This window comes from Rattus norvegicus, chromosome 8 (assembly GCF_021556685.1).
Source record: "Rattus norvegicus strain SHRSP/BbbUtx chromosome 8, alternate assembly SHRSP_T2T, whole genome shotgun sequence".
Classification (NCBI taxonomy): domain Eukaryota; kingdom Metazoa; phylum Chordata; class Mammalia; order Rodentia; family Muridae; genus Rattus; species Rattus norvegicus.
This window is the reverse complement of record NC_141541.1, coordinates 31,395,431-31,419,904: the sequence shown is the minus strand read 5'-3', so window position 1 is coordinate 31,419,904 and position 24,474 is coordinate 31,395,431. Positions and strand designations below refer to the sequence as shown.

The following is a 24,474-nucleotide window of genomic DNA, read 5'->3' as shown; positions in this document are numbered from 1 at the left end:
AAGAGGCCTGGCATTCACATCTGTTCCTGTTTTTGTGTTTTCACTTGATAGTTGAGGTTTCGAACTAATATCCCAGTTTTCTGAAGCCCCCCCTTTTATATAAAGCAGGCTAAAAGGAGTACTACCTGCATCTTTCGTATTATGTGAACGCCGGTGGCCTGGCGCTGTTGTAGGAATACAGTAAGCTGTTAATGAATGATAGAGTCATTGGCATTTGCTTCAGTGTTCCCTGGAGGACTGGCCATGGTGTGACTGAGGAAGTAGGAAACGGATCTGGATCCGGGTGACGAAAGGTTGGATGACTTTGGATCAGGTGGTCTGGGCCTCACCCATGTCTACTGCTTTCAACCCCAGTTTAACTCTCCGTCTAGAAATGACTCGTTCTTGCAGCTGGAGGCTGAAGCTCAGGTGCTCCAATTTCCGGTCTCAGACTCCCTGTCTCCTTCTTACTTGAGGAGAGCTCTCAGTACGGTACCAGCTGCCTAGGAAGGGTGGCATTCCTTGAGCTGGAAAGGGGCAGTCAGTCCTTGTCCACATCCTGGACAGAGCACGTGTCTAACTTCCGTGCTTTGAATCACCTAGAAAAAGCCAGGCCTGGACTCCAGAGCTTCTCTTGCTGAGGTACTCTGTCATACTCCCTGGAGCACGGGTGCCTCCCCAGCAGTTGTTTATCCATGGTGCAGCTGCAGACAAGAGCTCTGAGGAGCATCAGGAGTAGCTCCTCAGGGGACCTTGTCTACACAGCCTTGCTCCCCTGGTGCCCAGAGCTCAGCCCGAGGAGGCTCCTGGGAGCCTTTCCTGAACTGCTATGCAACTCCTGGGCATGTTGGCAAGATGTGTATCCTGCTGGCATTGGATGACCTTGGGCAGGATCTCCCTCAACTTTCCGAGTCCTACTGTCAAGTGCAAAAATGGACACAAAATTACCCTCTCCTAAGGCTTCTGTGACAGGGTGTGAGCTCTGTGCTTGGCAGGTGGCTGGCACTTAGGAAATAGTAATTGGCTCTTAAAGGGCAAAATAAAAAAATGTCTTTAAAATTTAAGGGTATAAAAAATGTAGTGTTCTGTGTCAGTGAGTAACTAGATGGGGAGTTAAAGGAGCTTTTAATAGATATCTCAGCAACATTCCTCATGGATTAAGTGCTCATCTCCACCATCCTGACGCGGGGCCCCTTCTGTTCTGTCCTCACAGTACATAGCCCCTGGCATTTATTGTAATGCTACCTTTCTGTTTCGAGAAGAATTCAGTTGAAATAAATAGTCTCGTCATTGTTTTTTTTTTTTTTTTTCTGGTTCTTTTTTTTTTTTTTTTCGGAGCTGGGGACCGAACCCAGGGCCTTGCGCTTCCTAAGCAAGCGCTCTACCACTGAGCTAAATCCCCAACCTAGTCTCGTCATTGTAAAACCACCTTGGTAGAATTGTTTGAGTCCAAAGTCCCAGAGTGGAGCCTGCGTGGGTGGACATGTTCTGAGTTCAGCGCCACCTCTCCCGTGACCTCTGTCACTGATCAGACTTCATCCAGCCTCTCTGAAGCTTCGTTTGTGCTGTTCAGATGCTGGCTATGAAGAGTGGAGGGGACAGTCCGAGTGCTTAGCACCATGGCTAATGTTCTCATGTTTGCAAGCATTCTGAGTGGCAGCAATCCTGTGGCTCCTCCGGCAGTGGGCTTTGTTTATGCCCCCCAAGGGCATGGGCAGTACTCCATAGGCATGCCCTGTGGAGGTATGGCTAGGCAGCCATTGCTCTTGCCATTGACTGAGCTTGCACTGGCTCAGAGTAGGGAAGAGACAGGTTGCTTGTTCACGCTGTGGATGAAGGGGGAAGCATAGCGATCCCCTGGCGACCTCACCTTCTCAATGGGGTTCCCCAGTCAGTTGCGATGTATTAGCATGGCATCTACCCTCCCTGAGGCAGCCTCTCTATAAGCTTGTGTGCACCTGCAAACCGATCAGCCCTACAGAAGCAGCCGAGGCCTGCCGGGTCTCAGCAGGCACGGCCTCCGTCACACTTGGAAAGCAAGCAGTTAGTGGAACTTGGTTGAATATCTCGGGCATAGATAACGTGCAAGATTCTTCTCTCTTGCTTTGTAGACTACGTCAGCTTCAGCAGTGACACACCCCCCCCCCAGGAGCAATGAGAACAGATTTTTAACTTGTCTTTTATCCCGCAAACAGGCACTGGAAGACCGTGGCATCATTGAGATGCTCCTGACCTCAGACAACAAAGATGGCCTGGAAAAGGGAGTGGTTGACGGAGGTACTTGGAGGAGGCTGCCTGCTTGACTCTTGTACACAACTCCCTGGGCCTGCTCTGAGATATAAACAGGGTTTCCTTGGTGCCTGTGTTATATAGCACGGGGCTTGGCTCTCAGGGTTGTAGGGGTAATAGGGCCCACAGCAAACCCATGGCACTTTTCTCTTCTTGTTAGCCAATGTCTTACGAAAGATCTTCCAAACACCCAAGTACCTGGCCAGCTGAATCTGACCTTTGTTCTTGCTAAGCTCATAGCACTGCAGGTGGCTGCCCCTATAGGCCACTTTCCCTTTATTGGAAAGTGGCCCCTCCATTTCCCTTCAACTACGCCAAACCTTGTTTTTTTCTGGGCCCTGTCCTGCTGGGCACAGTGGCAACGGGCACATCCTCTTGCTTTTACTCTTTAAAAACATTTTTATTTATTTATTTTTTTTTTATTAACTTGAGTATTTCTTATATACATTTCGAGTGTTATTCCCTTTCCCGGTATCCAGGCAAACATCCCCCTCCCCCCTCCCCTTCCTTATGGGTGTTCCCCTCCCCATCCTCCCCCCCATTGCCGCCCTCCCCCCACCAGTCTAGTTCACTGGGGGTTCAGTCTTAGCAGGACCCAGGGCTTCCCCTTCCACTGGTGCTCTTACTAGGATATTCATTGCTACCTATGAGGTCAGAGTCCAGGGTCAGTCCATGTATAGTCTTTAGGTAGTGGCTTAGTCCCTGGAAGCTCTGGTTGCTTGACATTGTTGTTCATATGGGGTCTCGAGCACCTTCAAGCTCTTCCAGGTCTTTCTCTGATTCCTTCAACGGGGGTCCTATTCTCAGTTCAGTGGTTTGCTGCTGGCATTCGCCTCTGTATTTGCTGTATTCTGGCTGTGTCTCTCAGGAGCGATCTACATCCGGCTCCTGTCGGTCTGCACTTCTTTGCTTCATCCATCTTGTCTAATTGGGTGGCTGTATATGTATGGGCCACATGTGGGGCAGGCTCTGAATGGGTGTTCCTTCTGTGTCTGTTTTAATCTTTGCCTCTCTCTTCCCTGCCAAGGGTATTCTTGTTCCCCTTTTAAAGAAGGAGTGAAGCATTCACATTTTGATCATCCGTCTTGAGTTTCCTTTGTTCTAGGTATCTAGGGTAATTCAAGCATTTGGGCTAATAGCCACTTATCAATGAGTGCATACCATGTATGTCTTTCTGTGATTGGGTTAGCTCACTCAGGATGATATTTTCCAGTTCCAACCATTTGCCTACGAATTTCATAAAGTCGTTGTTTTTGATAGCTGAGTAATATTCCATTGTGTAGATGTACCACATTTTCTGTATCCATTCCTCTGTTGAAGGGCATCTGGGTTCTTTCCAGCTTCTGGCTATTATAAATAAGGCTGCAATGAACATAGTGGAGCATGTGTCTTTTTTATATGTTGGGGCATCTTTTGGGTATATGCCCAAGAGAGGTATAGCTGGATCCTCAGGCAGTTCAATGTCCAATTTTCTGAGGATCCTCCAGACTGATTTCCAGAATGGTTGTACCAGTTTGCAATCCCACCAACAATGGAGGAGTGTTCCTCTTTCTCCACATCCTCGCCAGCATCTGTTGTCCCCTGAGTTTTTGATCATAGCCATTCTCACTGGTGTGAGGTAAAATCTCAGGGTTGTTTTGATTTGCATTTCCCTTATGACTAAAGATGTTGAACATTTCTTTAGGTGTTTCTCAGCCATTTGGCATTCCTCAGCTGTGAATTCTTTGTTTAGCTCTGAACCCCATTTTTTAATAGGGTTATTTGTTTCCCTGCGGTCTAACTTCTTGAGTTCTTTGTATATTTTGGATATAAGGCCTCTATCTGTTGTAGGATTGGTAAAGATCTTTTCCCAATCTGTTGGTTGCTGTTTTGTCCTAACCACAGTGTCCTTTGCCTTACAGAAGCTTTGCAGTTTTATGAGATCCCATTTGTCGATTCTTGATCTTAGAGCGTAAGCCATTGGTGTTTTGTTTAGGAAATTTTTTCCAGTGCCCATGTGTTCCAGATGCTTCCCTAGTTTTTCTTCTATTAGTTTGAGTGTGTCTGGTTTGATGTGGAGGTCCTTGATCCACTTGGACTTAAGCTTTGTACAGGGTGATAAGCATGGATCGATCTGCATTCTTCTACATGTTGACCTCCAGTTGAACCAGCACCATTTGCTGAAAATGCTATCTTTTTTCCATTGGATGGTTTTGGCTCCTTTGTCAAAAATCAAGTGACCATAGGTGTGTGGGTTCATTTCTGGGTCTTCAATTCTATTCCATTGGTCTATCTGTCTGTCTCTGTACCAATACCATGCAGTTTTTATCACTATTGCTCTGTAATACTGCTTGAGTTCAGGGATAGTGATTCCCCCTGAAGTCCTTTTATTGTTGAGGATAGCTTTAGCCATCCTGGGTTTTTTGTTATTCCAGATGAATTTGCAAATTGTTCTGTCTAACTCTTTGAAGAATTGGATTGGTATTTTGATGGGGATTGCATTGAATCTGTAGATTGCTTTTGGTAAAATGGCCATTTTTACTATATTAATCCTGCCAATCCATGAGCATGGGAGATCTTTCCATCTTCTGAGGTCTTCTTCAATTTCCTTCTTCAGTGTCTTGAAGTTCTTATTGTACAGATCTTTTACTTGCTTGGTTAAAGTCACACCGAGGTACTTTATATTATTTGGGTCTATTATGAAGGGTGTCATTTCCCTAATTTCTTTCTCGGCTTGTTTCTCTTTTGTATAGAGGAAGGCAACTGATTTATTTGAGTTAATTTTATACCCAGCCACTTTGCTGAAGTTGTCTATCAGCTTTAGTAGTTCTCTGGTGGAATGTTTGGGATCACTTAAATATACTATCATATCATCTGCAAATAGTGATATTTTGACCTCTTCTTTTCCGATCTGTATCCCCTTGACCTCCTTTTGTTGTCTGATTGCTCTGGCTAGAACTTCAAGAACTATATTGAATAAGTAGGGAGAGAGTGGGCAGCCTTGTCTAGCCCCTGATTTTAGTGGGATTGCTTCAAGTTTCTCTCCATTTAGTTAATGTTAGCAACTGGTTTGCTGTATATGGCTTTTACTATGTTCAGGTATGGGCCTTGAATTCCTATTCTTTCCAGGACTTTTATCATGAAGGGGTGTTGAATTTTGTCAAATGCTTTCTCAGCGTCTAATGAAATGATCATGTGGTTTTGTTCTTTCAGTTTGTTTATATAATGGATCACGTTGATGGTTTTCCGTATATTAAACCATCCCTGCATGCCTGGGATGAAGCCTACTTGGTCATGGTGGATGATTGTTTTGATGTGCTCTTGGATTCGGTTTGCCAGAATTTTGTTGAGTATTTTTGCGTCGATATTCATAAGGGAAATTGGTCTGAAGTTCTCTTTCTTTGTTGTGTCTTTGTGCGGTTTAGGTATAAGAGTAATTGTGGCTTCATAGAAGGTATTCGGTAGTGATCCGTCTGTTTCAATTTTGTGGAATAGTTTGGATAATATTGGTATTAGGTCATCTATGAAGGTTTGATAGAATTCTGCACTAAACCCGTCTGGACCTGGGCTCCTTTTGGTTGGGAGACCTTTAATGACTGCTTCTATTTCCTTAGGAGTTATGGGGTTGTTTAACTGGTTTATCTGTTCCTGATTTAACTTCGGTACCTGGTATCTGTCTAGGAAATTGTCCATTTCCTGCAGATTTTCAAGTTTTGTTGAATATAGGTTTTTATAGTAAGATCTGATGATTTTTTGAATTTCCTCTGAATCTGTTATTATGTCTCCCTTTTCATTTCTGATTTTGTTAATTTGGACACACTCTCTGTGTCCTCTCGTTAGTCTGGCTAAGGGTTTATCTATCTTGTTGATTTTCTCAAAGAACCAACTTTTGGTTCTGTTGATTCTTTCTATGGTCCTTTTTGTTTCTACTTGGTTGATTTCAGCTCTGAGTTTGATTATTTCCTGCCTTCTACTCCTCCTGGGTGTATTTGCTTCTTTTTGTTCTAGAGCTTTCAGGTGTGCTGTCAAGCTGCTGACATATGCTCTTTCCTGTTTCTTTCTGCAGGCACTCAGCGCTATGAGTTTTCCTCTTAGCACAGCTTTCATTGTGTCCCATAAGTTTGGGTATGTTGTACCTTCATTTTCATTAAATTCTAAAAAGTTTTTAATTTCTTTCTTTATTTCTTCCTTGACCAGGTTATCATTGAGTAGAGCATTGTTCAATTTCCAAGTATATGTGGGCATTCTTCCTTGATTGATATTGAAGACCAGTTTTAGGCCGTGGTGGTCCGATAGCACACATGGGATTATTTCTATCTTTCTGTACCTGTTGAGGCCCGTTTTTTGACCAATTATATGGTCAATTTTGGAGAAAGTACCATGAGGAGCTGAGAAGAAGGTATATCCTTTTGCTTTAGGATAGAATGTTCTATAAATATCCGTTAAGTCCATTTGGCTCATGACTTCTCTTAGTCTGTCTACATCTCTGTTTAATTTCTGTTTCCATGATCTGTCCATTGATGAGAGTGGGGTGTTGAAATCTCCCACTATTATTGTGTGAGGTGCAATGTGTGTTTTGAGCTTTAGTAAGGTTTCTTTTACATATGTAGGTGCCCTTGTATTTGGGGCATAGATATTTAGGATTGAGAGTTCATCTTGGTGGATTTTTCCTTTGATGAATATGAAATGTCCTTCTTTATCTTTTTTGATGACTTTTAGTTGAAATTGATTTTATTTGATATTAGAATGGCTACTCCAGCTTGCTTCTTCTGACCATTTGCTTGGAAAATTGTTTTCCAGCCTTTCACTCTGAGGTAATGTCTGTCTTTGTCTCTGAGGTGTGTTTCCTGTAGGCAGCAGAATGCAGGGTCCTCGTTGCGTATCCAGTTTGTTAATCTATGTCTTTTTATTGGGGAGTTAAGGCCATTGATGTTGAGAGATATTAAGGAATAGTGATTATTGCTTCCTGTTATATTCATATTTGGATGTGAGTTTATGTTTGTGTGCTTTCATTCTCTTTGTTTTGTTGCCAAGACGATTAGTTTCTTGCTTCTTCTAGGGTATAGCTTGCCTCCTTATGTTGGGCTTTACCATTTATTATCCTTTGTAGTGCTGGATTTGTAGAAAGATATTGTGTAAATTTGGTTTTGTCATGGAATATCTTGGTTTCTCCATCTATGTTAATTGAGAGTTTTGCAGGATACAGTAACCTGGGCTGGCATTTGTGTTCTCTTAGGGTCTGTATGACATCAGTCCAGGATCTCTTGGCCTTCATAGTTTCTGGCGAGAAGTCTGGTGTGATTCTGATAGGTCTGCCTTTATATGTTACTTGACCTTTTTCCCTTACTGCTTTTAATATTCTTTCTTTATTTTGTGTGTTTGGTGTTTTGACAATTATGTGACGGGAGGTGTTTCTTTTCTGGTCCAATCTATTTGGAGTTCTGTAGGCTTCTTGTATGCCTATGGGTATCTCTTTTTTTAGGTTAGGGAAGTTTTCTTCTATGATTTTGTTGAAGATATTTACTGGTCCTTTGAGCTGGGAGTCTTCACTCTCTTCTATACCTATTATCCTTAGGTTTGATCTTCTCATTGAGTCCTGGATTTCCTGTATGTTTTGGACCAGTAGCTTTTTCCGCTTTACATTATCTTTGACAGTTGAGTCAATGATTTCTATGGAATCTTCTGCTCCTGAGATTCTCTCTTCCATCTCTTGTATTCTGTTGGTGAAGCTTGTATCTACGGCTCCTTGTCTCTTCCTTTGGTTTTCTATATCCAGGGTTGTTTCCATGTGTTCTTTCTTGATTGCTTCTATTTCCATTTTTAATTCCTTCAACTGTTTGATTGTGTTTTCCTGGAATTCTTTCAGGGATTTTTGCGATTCCTCTCTTAGGCTTCTACTTGTTCTCTAAGGGAGTTCTTCACGTCTTTCTTGAAGTCCTCCAGCATCATGATCAAATAGGATTTTGAAACTAGATCTTGCTTTTCTGGTGTGTTTGGATATTCCATGTTTGTTTTGGTGGGAGAATTGGGCTCCGATGATGCCATGTAGTCTTGGTTTCTGTTGCTTGGGTTCCTGCGCTTGCCTCTCGCCATCAGATTATCTCTAGTGTTACTTTGTTCTGCTATTTCTGACAGTGGCTAGACTGTCCTATAAGCCTGTGTGTCAGGAGTGCTGTAGACCTGTTTTCCTCTCTTTCAGTCAGTTATGGGGACAGAGTGTTCTGCTTTCGGGTGTGTAGTTTTTCCTCTCTACAGGTCTTCAGCTGTTCCTGTGGGCCTGTGTCTTGAGTTCACCAGGCGGGGTGCTGCCCAAGGGCTCTCTGTGGCGGCAGCAACCAGGAAGACCTGTGCCACCCCTTCCAGGAGCTTCAGTGCACCAGGGTTCCAGATGGCCTTTGGTGTTTTCCTCTGGCGTCCGAGATGTATGTACAGAGAGCAGTCTCTTCTGGTTTCCCAGGCTTGTCTGCCTCTCTGAAGGTTCAGCTCTCCCTCCCACGGGATTTGGGTGCAGAGAACTGTTTATCAGTCTGTTTCCCTCAGGTTCCAGCGGTGTCTCAGGCAGGGGTCCTGCCGCTCCTGGGCCCTCCCTCACGGGAGCCCAGAGGCCTTATACAGTTTCCTCTTGGGCCAGGGATGTGGGCAGGGGTGGGCAGTGTTGGTGGTCTCTTCTGCTCTGCAGCCTCAGGAGTGCCCACCTGACCAGGCGGTGAGGTCTCTTTCCCACAGGGTCTGGGAGCAGAGAGCTGCTATGGGCCGGGATCCGCGGGTGTGGGACTTCCGGTCTTAAAAACATTTTAATTATAATTTAATAGTTTTTCACTTATTCACTTTACAACCCCTTTACTGCCCCCCTCCTGGTCATTCCCTCCCACAATCCTTCCCCCATCCTCCTCCTCCTCCTCTGGGCAGGACCCTCCCCATCCCCCAGTATTCCTTCTACTCTGGCGCTTCAAGTCTCTTTGAGGCTAGGCACTTCCTGCCTTTACTTTTCTCTTTAAAATATATCTGGAACTCCAATGGAACGGTGCTGCCTCACCGTTCCCACCCTTCCCACCTGCGAGGTCAAAATGATCCCATTGACTTCTCTTGCTTCACTGACCCCTCCAGCAGCCTGTGCCCAGGTTTAAGAATGTAACCCTGGAGTCGGACCTGGGGCACACCCCTGCAATCCCAGCACTAAGGAAGTGTGGCAGGAGGGCCGTGAGTTTGAGACCAGCCTGAGTTACATGATTCCAGGCCAGCCAGGACTACATGGCAAGACCCCATGTCTAATAGCCAAGGGAACAACCCAGATCATCTTGAGCTACTGCTTGGCTTCCAAGTGCTCCTCAGAGACAAGAGAGACCCACACACTCTGAGAATGGCCACACAGGTTCCTCACACAGCAGCAACCCCTACATGCCCCTTCACTCATCCCTCCCACAGCCTTCCCCCACTGCCCGCTCCCGTAGCCCTGCACATGACCCGGAGTACACCCTGGCAGCATGCCTCATCTCCACACACGTGACCGACTGAGCGCTCCTCCAGGTGTCTCTTCCCCCTTCTGTTCTACCCTCCTGGTTCCTGTTTTGTTCTTCAAGCACACGGAACACCCTTGGATTCCACACCCTTAAGGAGCTTCACAGTGAGGCTTTCTCCGAGCACCCTGCTAGAACATGCACTCCCTCGCAAGGCTTGGGCCACTCTTCTGGCCCCATTTTCTTTTTTAACCTTTGGAATAGTCCGCTTAATTTACGTCTCTACCTCACAGCAGCAGTGAGCTCTGTGGGCCTCTGGCTGTCTCAGGAGGCCTGTGTTTGAACATGTGCCCATCTGCGGTTGGTGCACAGGGAGATTGAGCCCTCCTGTAAGTCGGTGAATGAAAAGACATTGGTTCCCCTCGGAGGTGACAAAGATCAGTAGTGATTCCTCTTCCTTCCACAAGGTGGCAGCATCTACTCACGTTTATTACCAAGGCCCAGCTGAAGGGACTATGGGGCATGAGGCAGTCTACAAAGGCCTTAGAAGATGCTCTCTCTGTCCATTCGCACCCATCCTATCCTGCAGGCTCCAACCTTTGGGCCCTTGAGGCCACTGTTGCCTAAAATGATGATTTCTTTTTTAATTTAAAAAGTTAAAACATTTAGTCACATGGCCTATGAGTACGCTAATAATAAAAAAAACATCAAGAAATAAACCTTCCTCCTCATCCAACTCCCCAGAAACAGCTATCTCTAACTGTAACCTTTTCTTCCAGCTCCAACCTTCCTGTTTCTATACAAGTTGCACATGCAACTCTAACTCTATTGGTCTAGGATTCCGAAGCTGCCCTCTGACGCTGAAGTGGACGGTTGGGGTTCCCCTGGTCTCTTACACCATCCCTTTCTTGCTAGCACAGTTCAGTGCTGCTGTGCATTTTGACTGTAGGACTGCTGGGTGGGGTGGGCTGTGCTGCTTTGCAGCATGAGAATGAGGTAGCCAGTCTCACCTTGAGTGGACTCACGGTTTCCTTGTCATCTCAGATGCCCTGCCCCCCACCCCCTGCGCCTTCTCTTTTCTTGCTTTGTTCAGGCTGTTCTCAAACTCATGATTCTTTTGCCCCCCGCTCCCTGCATGGCATGATGGGACTACAAGCATGTATCATGCATAGAGCCCATCCTCACTTCTGTCCGCAGCCATAGCTCTCCCTTCTTTCTTAGCAAGTATCTTAACAGAGGCTTCCCAAGCTCCTATGCCTCCTGTGTTTTTAAACATTTTATCTGTTTCTTTTATTAGTTCTGCCTGCCCTGACTTCCTGCTACTATTCTCCCCAGTGTTTGAAGGGAGATGAAACTCTGAAGATTGGTAGGGGAGGTGAACAGGTGCCCTTCCCTGTGGGAATAATAGAGCCACGAGGATTGTTAACTCACATGTCAGTGTCTAGAAATGCTGTTTTTACCCACCTATAGAAGCTGCCTCTGGCTTCTCGCACAGGTGCTGGAAGAACAGATGTGAGGACTGTGCAGAAGCCCCCGTGCTCAGGGATCCCCTCTAGTCTTCCCTCCACCCCTCACCCCTGTGCTCCTAGAGGATTGTTTCCTAGCGCATGTGAACCCCACTGAAGGAATGACTCTGGTGCAGAGGAGGCTTGACTATAAGACTGGGAAGATGTCTGTGGCCGGAGGGGGTTTCCTTCCGCGTGGAGGAAGGACTTACTTGGTACCCAGTAGAAAGAACCAAATCTACCCTCCTGTCCCCTGCTGTCTTTCCATGGCTTTCCCTTTCCCAGGGTTCCCTCAGCACTGTGCCTTTGCTCACACCCCTTCTGCGTCTTACTTCTTACTCTTGCGTTTGACGAGGCGTCAGGTTGACATGACAGCTGTCTGTGTTCAGCTAGCCCCGTGCATCGGGTTGACTTTGAGCGTCTGGGTCTTCCCCTGTGGGTTGCTGGAGGACAGGGACATCACAGGCTTGGCGTCGAGGGGTCTGGGTTTGCAACCCTACTCTTCAGCTCACAGATCGTGGAGCACGAGGGAAGTCTCTGTGCCTCTAGAGCCTTATCTTTGTTTTCTTCACTGGCGAGCATGGCCCGATACCAGGCTGGCCATCCTGCCTTCGTTACTCGAGCTCAATCATCTGGCACTGGCCGTTCAAATGGACAGGAAGCAGGCTAGGGTCCTTGGAATCAAGTTCTGCAGCTGGCCATGGCTGTGGCAGGGTCACGGCTATCAGCCATCAAAGCGTTTTTCTTGAGCATGTGGTTTGCTTATGGAAAACTGAAATACTGGTTAAATTTTCAAATTTCAAAGACAGTGAGTCCTTACCAAGAAATGTGACATGAGCCTTCACCGACACCATTGTTGCCCTTGGCATACAAAGGCCCTTGCACTTGGGTACAGTGTAGAGCGCAGGCTCTGGTTCCTGGGACAGTAGTTCAGATAAGACTTTCCTCGGGCTGCAAACATTACAGTCAGTAAAAACCAGATGGAGTTTCTAAGAATAAGAATGTAGGCCAGTCTTTTGGCATCACCAGAGCCAATTTCTAATGGGAGGTGGGGAGCAAAGTTTACACTAGCTTTTTTTTTTTTAATGCTGTTGGATTAAAGATTTGTGTAATTGAGAAAGTCTTTGTTTTTCCTTCTCCATTGCCTTCCCAGTGCTGGCCACCATCAACTTACAGTCACAACAGGAGCTGGTGGCACTAAACAGTATTCTCTTATCTATACAGGTAGGTCTGGCCCAGGGGATGCTGTGTATCTTCTAGCTTGAGGGCAGGGATTCCACATGCTTGCACTGTGCCAAGAGATCTGTGGTGGGGGAGAGGACTCATAGCTCTCCCAGTCTCTTCGTTCATCCACAATGCCTTATGGATGGGAGGGAAGCAGCTTAGAAACCCTGCTCTACAGTTTGCTGTATAGACCGACACCATCCAAGAGTGTTGCACTCTTTTGAGAAGGGCACCTTTTGAAGCTTTTGGCTTTTATGGTCTCTGCAAGCCCCAGAATTTCTTTGAGATATTGAGAGAGAAAGATCTCTCTGTTTACTATAGAAATCATCTGGCCTTAACCTTTAAGGCTTCATTGGCATTAGACACGATTCTGTTATCCATAAGACAGGAAGCCTGGTTGATTCCAGGTCAGTAAATGAGAGAGGTTTGTAGGTGTATCTCACCTTCGTCAGACTGATGGTTACACAGTCCTATTCCAGTGGATGTCTCTAGTTTATGTGTCTCTTTAAACAAACAGATGTGACTGAGGCTGCGTTATATCTCATGTACAGAAAGATAGCTCATCTCAGTTGGGCTTACTGAAAGGTGTGAGTGCCCCCAGGTTGCCCCCACTAATTGCATGCCTGCCGTGGTCCTCAGCCTCGAGGGGAACTGACAAGGGTCTATTGACAGTGCATTGAGGCCTGTGGGGATACTGAGCCAGGGGTGCGGGACTACTCGTGCTCCACTGAGTAGATTGCTTGTTCCAGCTATTGGCCTTTCAAACTAGGGATGATATCCACAGGTATACTCATGAAGTCATCAGGGTAGTACCCTGTGAGGTGAGTATATGTGTGTGGCGTGGCTACTCTTGCAGTGTAGATGGTGGCCAGGACAGGTGGGAAGGCTCGCAGGAGGAGGGCGGATCTGATCTCTGGTAGACTCCCCAGAGGGAGGGATTGTGCATATACATGTGATGGAACCCTCTCTTCTCATCTCATTTCTTTCAGTATTATCCTAGGTCTATTCTCTGTCTATAGAAGTGTCTGGTCTGTCTTACCTCACGACTGATCCCAGGACCTCTGTCCTGTGCTGTCTGTAATCTACTTGGGAAGAGAGGCTCATGATATATGGTCTCAAAGTGACTATATAGAGTGGCAATTGAGTGATGCTAAGGGAAGTGCGGGTGCTGAGAGCTGCTCAGTACCCACTTGGCCACCCTATTGTGAGCCTGTGGAGACACTGCTTGGCTCCTCAGGGTTTCTGATTTGCCTTTAGTTGTGTAGGTATATTGAGGATGTTGTCTTGCATAAGGCAGTGTTTGAAGAGCACCTCACCTTACTGGTGAGAGAAAGGGCATCTGCTGTTGATCTCCAGACAACTTGCCCTTGTCAGTGCTATTAGGCTAGCTGTCACCAGCAGAATGGTGCTGCTGAAGTATTTTCTTGAATGGTCTATGACATCTGCCTTTATTTAAAGGAGTGGTTTTGTCTGAAGGGCTTCATTGAATAGACACTATAGACCCTATCACTGGTTAATTTTGGGGTATCCAGTAATCCTTAAATATGTGCTCAGTGAGAAAGATAACTCATGCTAGAGATTTTTGAGTAATTCCTGTATATCAGAAGTTTATATGCAGCCTTTCATCTAATTCTCCGAGTGAGCATGAGTGCTAGCTACTGTTACTGCTATCCATAGTCAAGGAGATAGGTAGAAAGTGGATAAAGTACTCAGAAGATGGGCATTTTGGGGTTCTGCAGGAAGACAGCTTGGTCCATGCTGGCCGTTCACTTTCTGTTCTCCACGTCATAAGAACTCTTAAGCAAATAAGCCCACTGTTGGCCCTAGAGGTTTTGGGGCTTCTCCCTTTTGGGTGACTAGATATGTGTATAGTATGGCATATTTGGGGATGTAAAGAAAAACAAAGCTACCATCTTGCTAAAGATATCTTGTTGCTATGTTGGCTTTTCCCCGGGGATAGTTGGTACTTTCTATGCCGTGAATCACTAAGTGTGCCCCATCTCTCTGGAACATGTTCTGTTGCATTGTATGCAGTTTCTGACGTAAGGAAAGCCCCGAGAGAGGCTGTTCTGATGAAAGCTTAGTTTGAGCAGATGCTTTTGTTTTCTTGCTGGTACCTGTCATATGCACCATCAAAAGCACGTTAAACATCAACTCTGGTAAACTACTTCAACTGGTAAACATCTTTCTAGCAGGTGGTGAGGGCACATGTGGTCAGTGATCCATGCTGGGCGCCTTCATGCCTCTCAGGCAAGGGGTACATGGCCACAGAGGGCAAAGATACAGGGTTCTGGTCAACAGTGGTGTCACCTTTCCCTTTTGATCAGCCTGCTTGCCTAATTTTCATTTTGTGGTACCCAGGGGATTCAACCCAAGATGGTGATGGAGTACTGGACAGGGTGGTTTGACTCGTGGGGTGGCTCCCACAACATCTTGGATTCCTCTGGTAAGTGTTTTACTTTGCCCATACTAATATGTATGTTGGCACTCCATAGGACCGTGGTCTGCATCCCCTGGCATTGTGTTTGGAGTTGTAGGATCCTGAGCTCCCAGGATCATTTGTATTCAGACTCAGCTCTTGGTATTTCAGACTTGACACTTGAAACAATAGGGCTTTCTTCTTTGCTTTTCTGTGTGACAAGTAATATATGAGCATTGTAGATATCTTGGATATGTAAGAAAATTTAAAGAAGGAAATAAAAGTCCCTGAGTCCAGAACAAGCATTCTGATATATTTAACAGTTCAGGTAGCAATTAGTATATCTCCATCTAATGCAGATAAAGCTAGAGACAGACTGATCAGATCTTCACACATGTACAACACACACACACACACACACACACACACACACACACCATCCTATACTATTGAACGTAGGAATGCTTGATGTAATCAGACATCACTGTCTTAAAGAATTTGAAGAGCTCCTTCCTATCAGTGACTAAACCACCATTTAGTAACCCAGTTCTTCAGTGGTTGCTTAGTTTGGCTTTGGTTAATTGAATACCACTTAAACAAGCATCCTTGAAGTTTTGTTGGGATGTATTTTCTTATGATAAGGAATAAATTGCTGCACCAATACAGCTTTAATGTATGTATTTACCACTGTCCCTCAGAAAGACTGTAGAGACTGTAGCAGCCTACTGGCAGCTATGAAATGCGAATGCTCATTTCCTGCAGATTCATCAGTACCAAGCAGTAAAATAAAAAATTTTAAATTTGCCAGTTCACTAGGTCAGTATTAAGTTTACATTTATTGGATATACCACTCAATATATATTAATTGACCTTTTGTTTTGTTATCTGATATTCTCTTTGCATATTGTTGATTTGTTTTTGAGTTAAGGGAGGAATTAGGGACACAGGCAGGATTGTTGTGTAATGGGGTCCTAGCTTTGTTACATTTTCTTGGGACAGAATAGCCACGAGGAAACGTGCTATCTGGTAGGATGGAAATAGCCTACTGGCTACAGATTGTCCAGAGAAAGCTGAATGACCCAGTGATGAGTGACCTGGTGGGGATTGGGAACAAGGGGCCTAGTTGGGGCTTTCCTTAGGCTTTGACTCACTGTAAACATCCATTGCTCTCTCCTTGAAGAGGTCCTGCAAACAGTGTCTGCCATCATCAAAGACGGCTCCTCCATCAACCTGTACATGTTCCATGGAGGCACAAATTTTGGCTTCATAAATGGAGCCATGCATTTTGGTGACTACAAGGCTGATGTTACCAGCTATGGCAAGTACCAACAGTTCTCCCAGTCCTCTCCAGTGTTGGTAGGGCTGGTACTTCTGATGGAGAATTCTTTAGAGACAGTTTCTCGGTCCTGTCATGTCTTTAGCTACATAATATCCAGGGAAGATAGAGACTTTGACTGTCACCTTTAAACTTCCGGAGCCGTGGGTGCCTGTGAACAGCTTGTTCTGATGAGAGAGCTGTTTGGAGAAGCAAGGGAGGGGAGGCAAATCTAGAGTGCGAAGGATGGGGATAGACTTCCTCTCTCTCAGACCCTTGGGAAGGTGTGATCTTGGCCCTCTGACTGAGAGTTCTCAGGGAGTAGAAGAGATGTTCCATTATATCTACTTGCAGTAAAACTAGAGTATCATGCTGTGCTCATAGGAACTTTTGTAGTACTTAGTACCTACCTTAGCTTGACTGCATGGTTTATACTAAAGGCATTTCTCTTTAACATTGCTGGTCTGAGAACTCTGTTCCTCCCTTCCAAGTTCCTCCTCCTCCTTCTTTTTCTTTTCTTTATCTCTTTGTTCTGGGGACAGGAGTGCCTAAAGGGTCCATGGGTGTCTTGCAGACTACGATGCTATATTGACAGAGGCTGGAGATTACACTGCCAAATACACCAAGCTTCGAGAACTCTTTGGAACCTTCTCAGGTACAAACAAGGAACAGATTCAAGCATCCACTTGGGCTCGTGCTTTTGCTATGAGCCCTTGGAGTTTTTGCTGTCTTCCTCCTATCCTACCTCAACTCTAGCTAACCCATATTCAAGAATGTCCTAGACTGCTGTGAAACGTATCTCAGTGTGTGCATAAGGCCCTGTATTCCACCCACCCCACTGCCAAAAATAAATAAGTAAATAAGCAAATAATAAAGCCAATCTTGTAGATAAAGTAGGCTTGAGAGCTTATTGTCATCATTCTGTGCCTTTTGTACTTGACTCATGCTAAGTCTATTTATGCCTTCTAGAAAGCACAGCTAAGCCCTGCTCTTGCCCAGGCCTCATGCTCTAGAGTAATTTAAGCTCTGAGTAGAGCCTGTGGTTGATCTTGGTGCCAGGATGACAGGGGCACATGGGACTGTGGGTCTGAGGCTGGCGGCGGTAATGGCGATTGAATCTTTAAGGGAGGGCCCTGGTTCCTGTTTCAGGCGTCCCTCCACCTCCTCCACCTGAGCTTACTGCTAAGATGGTCTATGAGCCAGTGACTCCATCTTTCTACCTGTCACTGTGGGACGCTCTCCTGTACATGGATAAGGTAAGTGCTACAGGCTGGGCCTCAGGGAGAGTTACTAAGCAGACAGCACCCAAGAATGTTCCCAGTGGTGTTCTTGGATGAGCAAACCAAGTGGCATTGAGGGCTCTACCCAACCAGAGAACTGGGTGAAGAGAATACACTGGTACTGCAGTGGGAACTGGGAAAGAATAGAAGGGCTTCAGCCTGGTGTCTCCCCTTTAGCATCAGGCCTTTCTGTAGGTTATGGATAGGGTGAGGAGCAGAGGAAGGGGTGATCCTTCTGTGGAGAGGAAAGCAGAAACCTGCTATAGTTCATTCTGTTGTGATGCTGGCTTAAGATTTCATGACATGATGGTGGCTTCAGGATTCTGGTAGACTGTAGGACTCTAGTGAATTCTCCCTTTTCCTGTTGTCCTTATTTAATGCCTCTGAGGAGTCATTAGTTTAAGCTAGTAAGAAGGTGGGATACAGAAGAGGCTAGAGCATCCTTGCATGCTGTCCCTGATATCCTTGCTGTTCTAAGTGAAAACTTAGAAGTAGGAGCTGCTTGACTCTTGTGCCTTCATGTGTCTTCTTATGTAGCCAATCACATCTGAGATACCCATCAACATGGAGAACCTGCCGGTAAACAATGGTAATGGGCAGGCCTTTGGGTATGTCCTCTATGAGACCACCATCTTTTCATCTGGCGTCCTCAGTGGCCTTGTGCGTGACAGAGGACAGGTAGGAGCATCTCCTCAGAACTCCTGGGACTTTGTGGTGACCGGGCATGACTGGACACACGTTATTTTCTGCCTTCAGGATCAGTTGTCAGCAGTGTGCAGATCACAAGATCTTTCCATTATAATGGCAGTGTTCACTTTCCTCTGTGCCTGCCAAGCACCTTATTCGTTTTCTTGTTTAGCAGAGGCTCTTCCTCCTGTTCACCATGGTTTTCGTCTGCTCACTTTGGCAGGTCTTTTTGAACAGAGTGTCCATAGGATTCTTGGACTATACGACAACGAAGATCACTATCCCCTTGACCCAGGTTTGTTATCCCAGGGATCTGGGTGATGGCTGGGGAACTTGGTAGGAGTCAAAGGAGGAAGACCAGGAAGCCAGGAGATTCCTTAATTAAAAATTGGAAAGATAAGGGCACAGATAGCTTTCTGACCAGTTGGGGATTCTTACTCCCATTCTTAGCACATAGGAAATGGCTGGGAACACAGATTCCCAGCTGTAACTGAGTTATCAGGTGGCGATAACTGGCCACTATGTTCCTGGCAGGGTTACACAATACTGAGGATCTTGGTGGAGAATCGTGGGCGAGTCAACTACGGAAATAACATTGACAGCCAGCGCAAAGGTGGGTCCTAGTACTGACCAGGAGAGAAGCCGTCACCACTCTTCAGACTTGTCTATCTGCTCGCCACCGGGTACATTAATAGGCCACTGGGGCCCACTTAGGGAGGTGGCTTATGGGGGCCTATTGCAGGGAGGTGGATATTGGGGACCCACTGGAGGCTTACTGAAGGGCGATGGTGCCCGGTTTATCTACATATAAATCCTGGCTAATGGGTCAGGATGGTTTGGCCACTTTCCCTTTAGTGCTTTAGAACTGTGTGGTGCTTGTGCCCCTGGAGAAATTTCCATAAGCCCTGAGATGCCCTCTTCATCTTTCTTTCTACTGAAATTTACTTCGGTCGGAGTGGGCCTCTCTGCTTTTAGGGTTGTGAGTAAGGAGCAAGGAATGGGAATATCTTAGAGTCTGTGGAAGAGTATTGGACCCCTGCCTTCTTGGGTCTTCACACTGAATTCCTGTTCTTCATCTCCCTCAGGAAAACTGAGGGAATAGACAATGCTCCTGGGCCCAGGGGCAAGCCAGACACGCAGTGAGAAAGCTGCATGCTGTTGCTGCCTTCTCGCCATGCAGATGTCTTTAAACCTATCTTTAATCTTACAGTGAATGGCAAGCTCCTTGCTGAGTGACCAGGGCTCTTAGTCCAATACCCTCATAATACCATAAAGTTAGGCTCTTTGTTACCACTTAGCCAAATACAGCTCTCCCTAGAAAGAGGCCAGACACCAGATGTTACACACTGACATATCAGCTCTGTCACTGTCCTTGGATGTCCTGTTCTTCATGACAAATTCTATGGCTAGACCAACAGTGGTCTTATCTCTCTCTACAAATTTTGACATCTCCAGGGAGGCTTTAGTCCAAATGCAGACTACCTTAGGCTGCACATGCTTTAGGAAAGATCCTTGCCCTGGCTGCATCTGTGTCACCTGTCTCCTGATTTGGGGCTTTATCATCTCTCTTTGCCCACTCTCCCTAGGTTTAATTGGAAATCTCTATCTGAATAATAAACCCCTGAAAAACTTCAAAATCTACAGCCTGGATATGACAAAGCAGTTCTTTCAGAGGTGAGTCCCTATGAGTCTGGTATATGAGGTTATAGCTAATAGGTAGCAAGAGGCAGGAATGCCCTGGCCTCCCAGGGACCTACCTAAGGTGAGGGTAGGACCAGCACTGGAACCCATGTTTACAAACTGGGAAATGCCACCCATCCTGCTGCCTTGCTGCCATCCTATGACCTGGTTGGGAGTGGGTGGCCTTGGGGCCTTGTTGGGGGTAGGGATGTGCCTTAGGAAGGACATGTGAGATGGTCCTTCCCTCCTTTTTCTTCTTACATCCTGTCCTTAGGTTCGACATGGACAAGTGGAGTGTCGTACCCAAAGAAATTACCTTTCCCGCTTTCTTCCTGGGCACCTTGTCAGTTGGCATTTACCCTTCTGACACATTTCTGAAGTTGGAGGTTTGTAGGACTCCTTTCTTCTCCTGTCCTCTCATTTTCTTAGGGCTCTGAGCCAAGCTGACTTGGATAGAGTTTTCTGTAACACCTGGGCCAGAAACCTCCATGTCTTTCTGTATTGCCCCACATGATAGGATCCTGTGACTTGTCTGTCAGAGTGGGCTCAGAGCTGAGGCACCTTGCAGTGCTTCTCAGTGTGTGGGTTCCTGTGGACGGCCTGAGGTCGATTACCCTGCCTACGAGGCACAGCAGTGGACTGGGTTGACCTTCATGGATGTCTAATGTTGGTTCGCTTTGGTCTCTCAGGAACATGGTCTGTTTCTCACTTTGGGGCTCCCGTGGTAAAGCGAGGCCTTCCCTGTTTTATTTGAAGGGCTGGGTGAAGGGGGTTGTGCTCGTCAATGATCACAACCTTGGACGCTACTGGAATGTAGGACCTCAGGAGACTCTCTACCTCCCCGGTGTCTGGCTGGACAAAGGACTCAACAAGGTGGGAATATTTGTAGACCCCCTCCTTTTTCCTTGAAACTCTTTTCTCATCCCTGCTTCTCCTGCTATCAAGTTGCTTCTCGGCCTCTGAAATGCTTGACCAGGAAGTAGGAGAGGGTGGGTATTTCAGCTACCCTATTCTTCTCCTTCCATTAGTGAGTGACAAGTCTCTATTCGCCCCTACCACCTCCTTCCAACTGCGTTCCACACCCACCCTTCCAATCCTGCTATCCCACAGCTCTCCCATCTGCCTACAGGGCAGACCTCACAGCCCAGCGCTTGTTTCCCACAGGTTATCATTTTCGAAGAGACAATGGCAGGCTCCATGGTACAGTCTACTGATATCCCCCACCTGGGCAGGAACCAGTATGTTAACTGAACAGCAGCCCCTGCAGCCCCTGCTATGGCTGGCAGCTTCCTTCCTTCCTGTCCTGCAGGAGAAGTCATCGTAACTAGCAACCTCAGGGAATGAAGGGCTATATTCAACTCAGGCCAAAATTCTATGCCTAAGCCTAAGAGAAGATGGGGTAGCGCTGTCTGGGATACACTCAGAGTGAGATGTCTTCTCTTCTGGTTTTGTGGACGGGCATTTTCTGCTCCCCTGATCTTCCAGGGGAGGCCACAGAGCGGCCACAGAGTATGTAGTTAGTTATATCACCTTCAAAGAAGGTGCTGAGGCGGGTGGGCACTGCCCTCTTCTGGAAGTGAAAGCCTCACTGGCCAGCCTGCTGGTTCTAGGTAGGCTTTTTGAACATTCCCAGCAGGGTGTGGTCACACCCTAGACAGCTTCTTTGTGCTCCTGAATTTGTGGGTTTGTCATTGTTTGTAGAGCCAAGAGAAAAGGGGTCTTATTTGAGTCAACTTTATTTTTTTGACTTTGCACCTGCCAGTTCTGGGGATCTGGAAGAAGTCTTTTCCTGTTCTCTCTGTCTCTTATTACATTAATCAGTTGATAAACTGAGCCTAAGAGAAACAGGCATGTTCAATCCAGCATGTTAGAGCTGGGCACTTCAGCAGAAACCACCTCACATCCATGCTCTCAGGAAGGGAATGGCAGAAGACCCAGCGAGGTGGTGCTGGGCAGCTATGCCCGACTGCAGTAGAATCTGGGGTTAGCTAGAGCACACAGGTCTAGCACCGTCCTTGTTTTCAGCTCAGCTGGTTTCTTTGAACACTCGTCTTCCCCTTCCTGACCAAACAGCAGGGAGGAGGAAAGGCAGCCTTCTGTCACACACAGTCCAGACTGAAGGCTCTTGTTCAAGGAATCAAGTGCAATGGCTTGGTGTGGTCTTGCCATTCTAAACTGCAATACACTTGAAGCAAACCTTCTTTGTGGGGTCTCCAGCTTCTCTGTACCATTCTCAGCCATGGCAGAAAGTGACCTTTAGGGATCCAGATACTGATGGTACCCAGCTGGCAGGTGGCACATGCCACTGGCTTCTTACCACCTTTCCTGATTTTCCTTCTCCTTGAAATGTCATTGCACTAAGAGCAGTCCAATCTCATGCTGGTGGTTAAGAGTAAGAACTTTCTAGAAAGCTAAACCACAATATATAAGTTAGCTATAGGGGATAGTTTTTCTTCATAAATTACATCTGACATGTACTGCTCCAAGCCGATTGTCTTCAGTAATAGTGAAAATCAAATAACACACATCCGTGAGCATAGTGCCCACACAGAAGCCTAGCGAAGATGGGTTAGGCAAGAGCAGGCAAACAGAGAGCCTTGCAGACTGACAGGCCAGCTTCCTGAGTATGACCAGGGACACTGTAGTCAGGGCTACTGCAGCCACCGAGCTAAGCTCCCAGCTAATGTATCCGCAAGTGGTCATAGCGGAACAGCCCATGTCCCACTGGGTCTGCGAAATCGAGGTTTTCTGTCTGTCTGTCTATCTGTCCATCTCTCTCTCTCTCTCTCTCTCTCTCTCTCTCTCTCTCTCTCTCTCTCTCTCTCTCTCTCTCATATTCTCTCAGATGGGGTCATATTATGTAGCCCCGCCTTGATCTTTTGTTTCTCTTGCCTTAGCCTTGCAACTTCTCTACCATCATGCCCAACTCAAAGGAAGCTTTTTTTTTTTAAAGCCCTTTATTTGTCTTAAAGTTTTAAAATAAAATTATGTGATAAGTTTCTTGCTTTTGCGTCTGGGGAAGTTAGGCGTATGAGAGCCATGATGGGACGTGTGACCATTCAGAGGGCAGCCTGTGGGGGTTTGTTCTCTCTTTGAGTCCTCAGATGGTCAGGGTTGGTGGAAAGCGCCTTCACCCACTGAGCTATCCTCCTCACCCTCCAAGGAAGCTTTGCAAAGTGAAGCTTGTAGGTGATCCCTAAAGAACAAGAGCCACCAAGCCCCCAGCTTTACCCGCTCTTGCTGGTTCCTTCTGAGATGCTTGAAATATCAAGCATCCAGCCAAGATACGGAGGAGTGCGGGGCTACCAGAGCAGAGCCAGAGCCAGAGAGCAGTGTCACATTGTCACTTTGTCTTGCATTACATAAGAGCAAAGCTGAATTAAGCAGGGCTGTGCTGGGAAGTGTGACAGCAATCGGAATATAGAGGAATCTTACATCGCATCCTGCTGTAAGGGAGGAAGAAGCCTCCGAGTCGGTTTTATGCATACACGATTAGCTATGTATCCAGATAAGGTCTTTCTGTAGCAACATTTTTCTCTACCTCCTTAGCATGTGCAGCCGACCTTAGCTCTCCAGCATCGACTAGTTCTTCCCGGTCCTGTGAACCACATACGTGATCTCAGCCCCTCCAGAGTTCTTGCACCAACACCCAATTGCTCTGAGACTCTGCTCGCTCCTCCTTCTCATTTTTGTCTCCTCACTGTGTGGGACCACACCTGTGGGATCTTGACACCAGCACCCTCCAGTGTCTGTCCCCAGCCTCACGGCAGGAACACAGACAGCTGGCCCTCACTATCTGTTGCATGTATGTGACGAGGTCAGAAGTAGAACTTCGCTTTCCCTCATGTGACCTCTACTGCACTCTGTCGAGTAAAAACAAGTGGAAATTCCGTTGTGTGTCCCAGATGATTCCGGTTCTTGTCTCTTCGTTCCACACACAACCTCTAAAGCCTGGAGTGCAGCCGCTTCGCCCTGCCCTCATCCAATCCACCTTCGTCTTCTACCTGGTACATTGCAGGGGCTGCCTCCCCAGCCCCCCTAGCTTGGCCCATTTGTCCTCAGCACTGGAAGCAAAGTGGCTCTACTCGGAGGCCAGTTGCATCAGTGGACTCTAATTTCACTGGAGTAGAAACCCAAAGCCTTATCCTAGTTTTGGAGGCCAAATGATCCTTGGTTTTCTTCCTCCCCCCACCCCCTGCCCCCCACCCCCGCCCCGCCCCTCACTGGTCCCATCAGTTGCAGTCGCATTGCTTTTTTTGCCTGAGTTATACGTATGGGGGGAACTCTGCCGTGGGGGACACCTCACTTTCATTAGTATTGTCTTCATCAGCTGCATGTAAGCATGGTGCTCTTTGCTTCCTCGTTCCCATATACAGGCTCCCATGCTTCATGGAACCCCGGGCCTTCTCACCTCTCCCTCCCATCTTCCCCAGTCTCTCCCTCCCATCTTCCCCGGCGGCTCCGCTGTTCCCCCTACAGCACCTCACACCTGAGATGCTGCATCACTAGCATGGCCTCCTGCATTCGGTGGGCAGGTCCCATGAAGACCGCAACGTGTCGTGGACCTGAAGAGTGCACACTCCTAGCAGGCATCCGGTCAGTATTTGTTGGACGGTTAAATTAATAAACGAGAGTAAAATAAAGACAGGGCTGAAGAGGA

At 46.7% G+C, this 24,474-nt stretch overlaps 1 protein-coding gene across 17 annotated transcripts in view; it reads left to right on the top strand.

Annotated features, from left to right (window-relative positions):
- The window catches only part of Glb1l2 (galactosidase, beta 1-like 2), a 51,310-nt gene extending 27,605 nt beyond the window's left edge, over window positions 1–23,705 (top strand). For 9 of the 17 annotated variants that reach the window (XM_087563457.1, XM_087563450.1, XM_087563452.1 and 6 more), the window contains 13 exons: window positions 2,175–2,256; window positions 12,363–12,433; window positions 14,795–14,879; window positions 16,033–16,170; window positions 16,742–16,822; window positions 17,317–17,423; window positions 17,985–18,125; window positions 18,358–18,429; window positions 18,669–18,747; window positions 19,721–19,808; window positions 20,089–20,200; window positions 20,571–20,687; window positions 20,979–22,814. In XM_087563457.1, the coding sequence (XP_087419583.1) occupies window positions 2,175–2,256; window positions 12,363–12,433; window positions 14,795–14,879; window positions 16,033–16,170; window positions 16,742–16,822; window positions 17,317–17,423; window positions 17,985–18,125; window positions 18,358–18,429; window positions 18,669–18,747; window positions 19,721–19,808; window positions 20,089–20,200; window positions 20,571–20,687; window positions 20,979–21,065 (1,260 nt within the window). In that variant the 3' untranslated portion in view covers window positions 21,066–22,814. 17 annotated transcript variants of the gene reach the window in all.
- The last annotated feature ends 769 nt before the right edge of the window (window positions 23,706–24,474 follow it).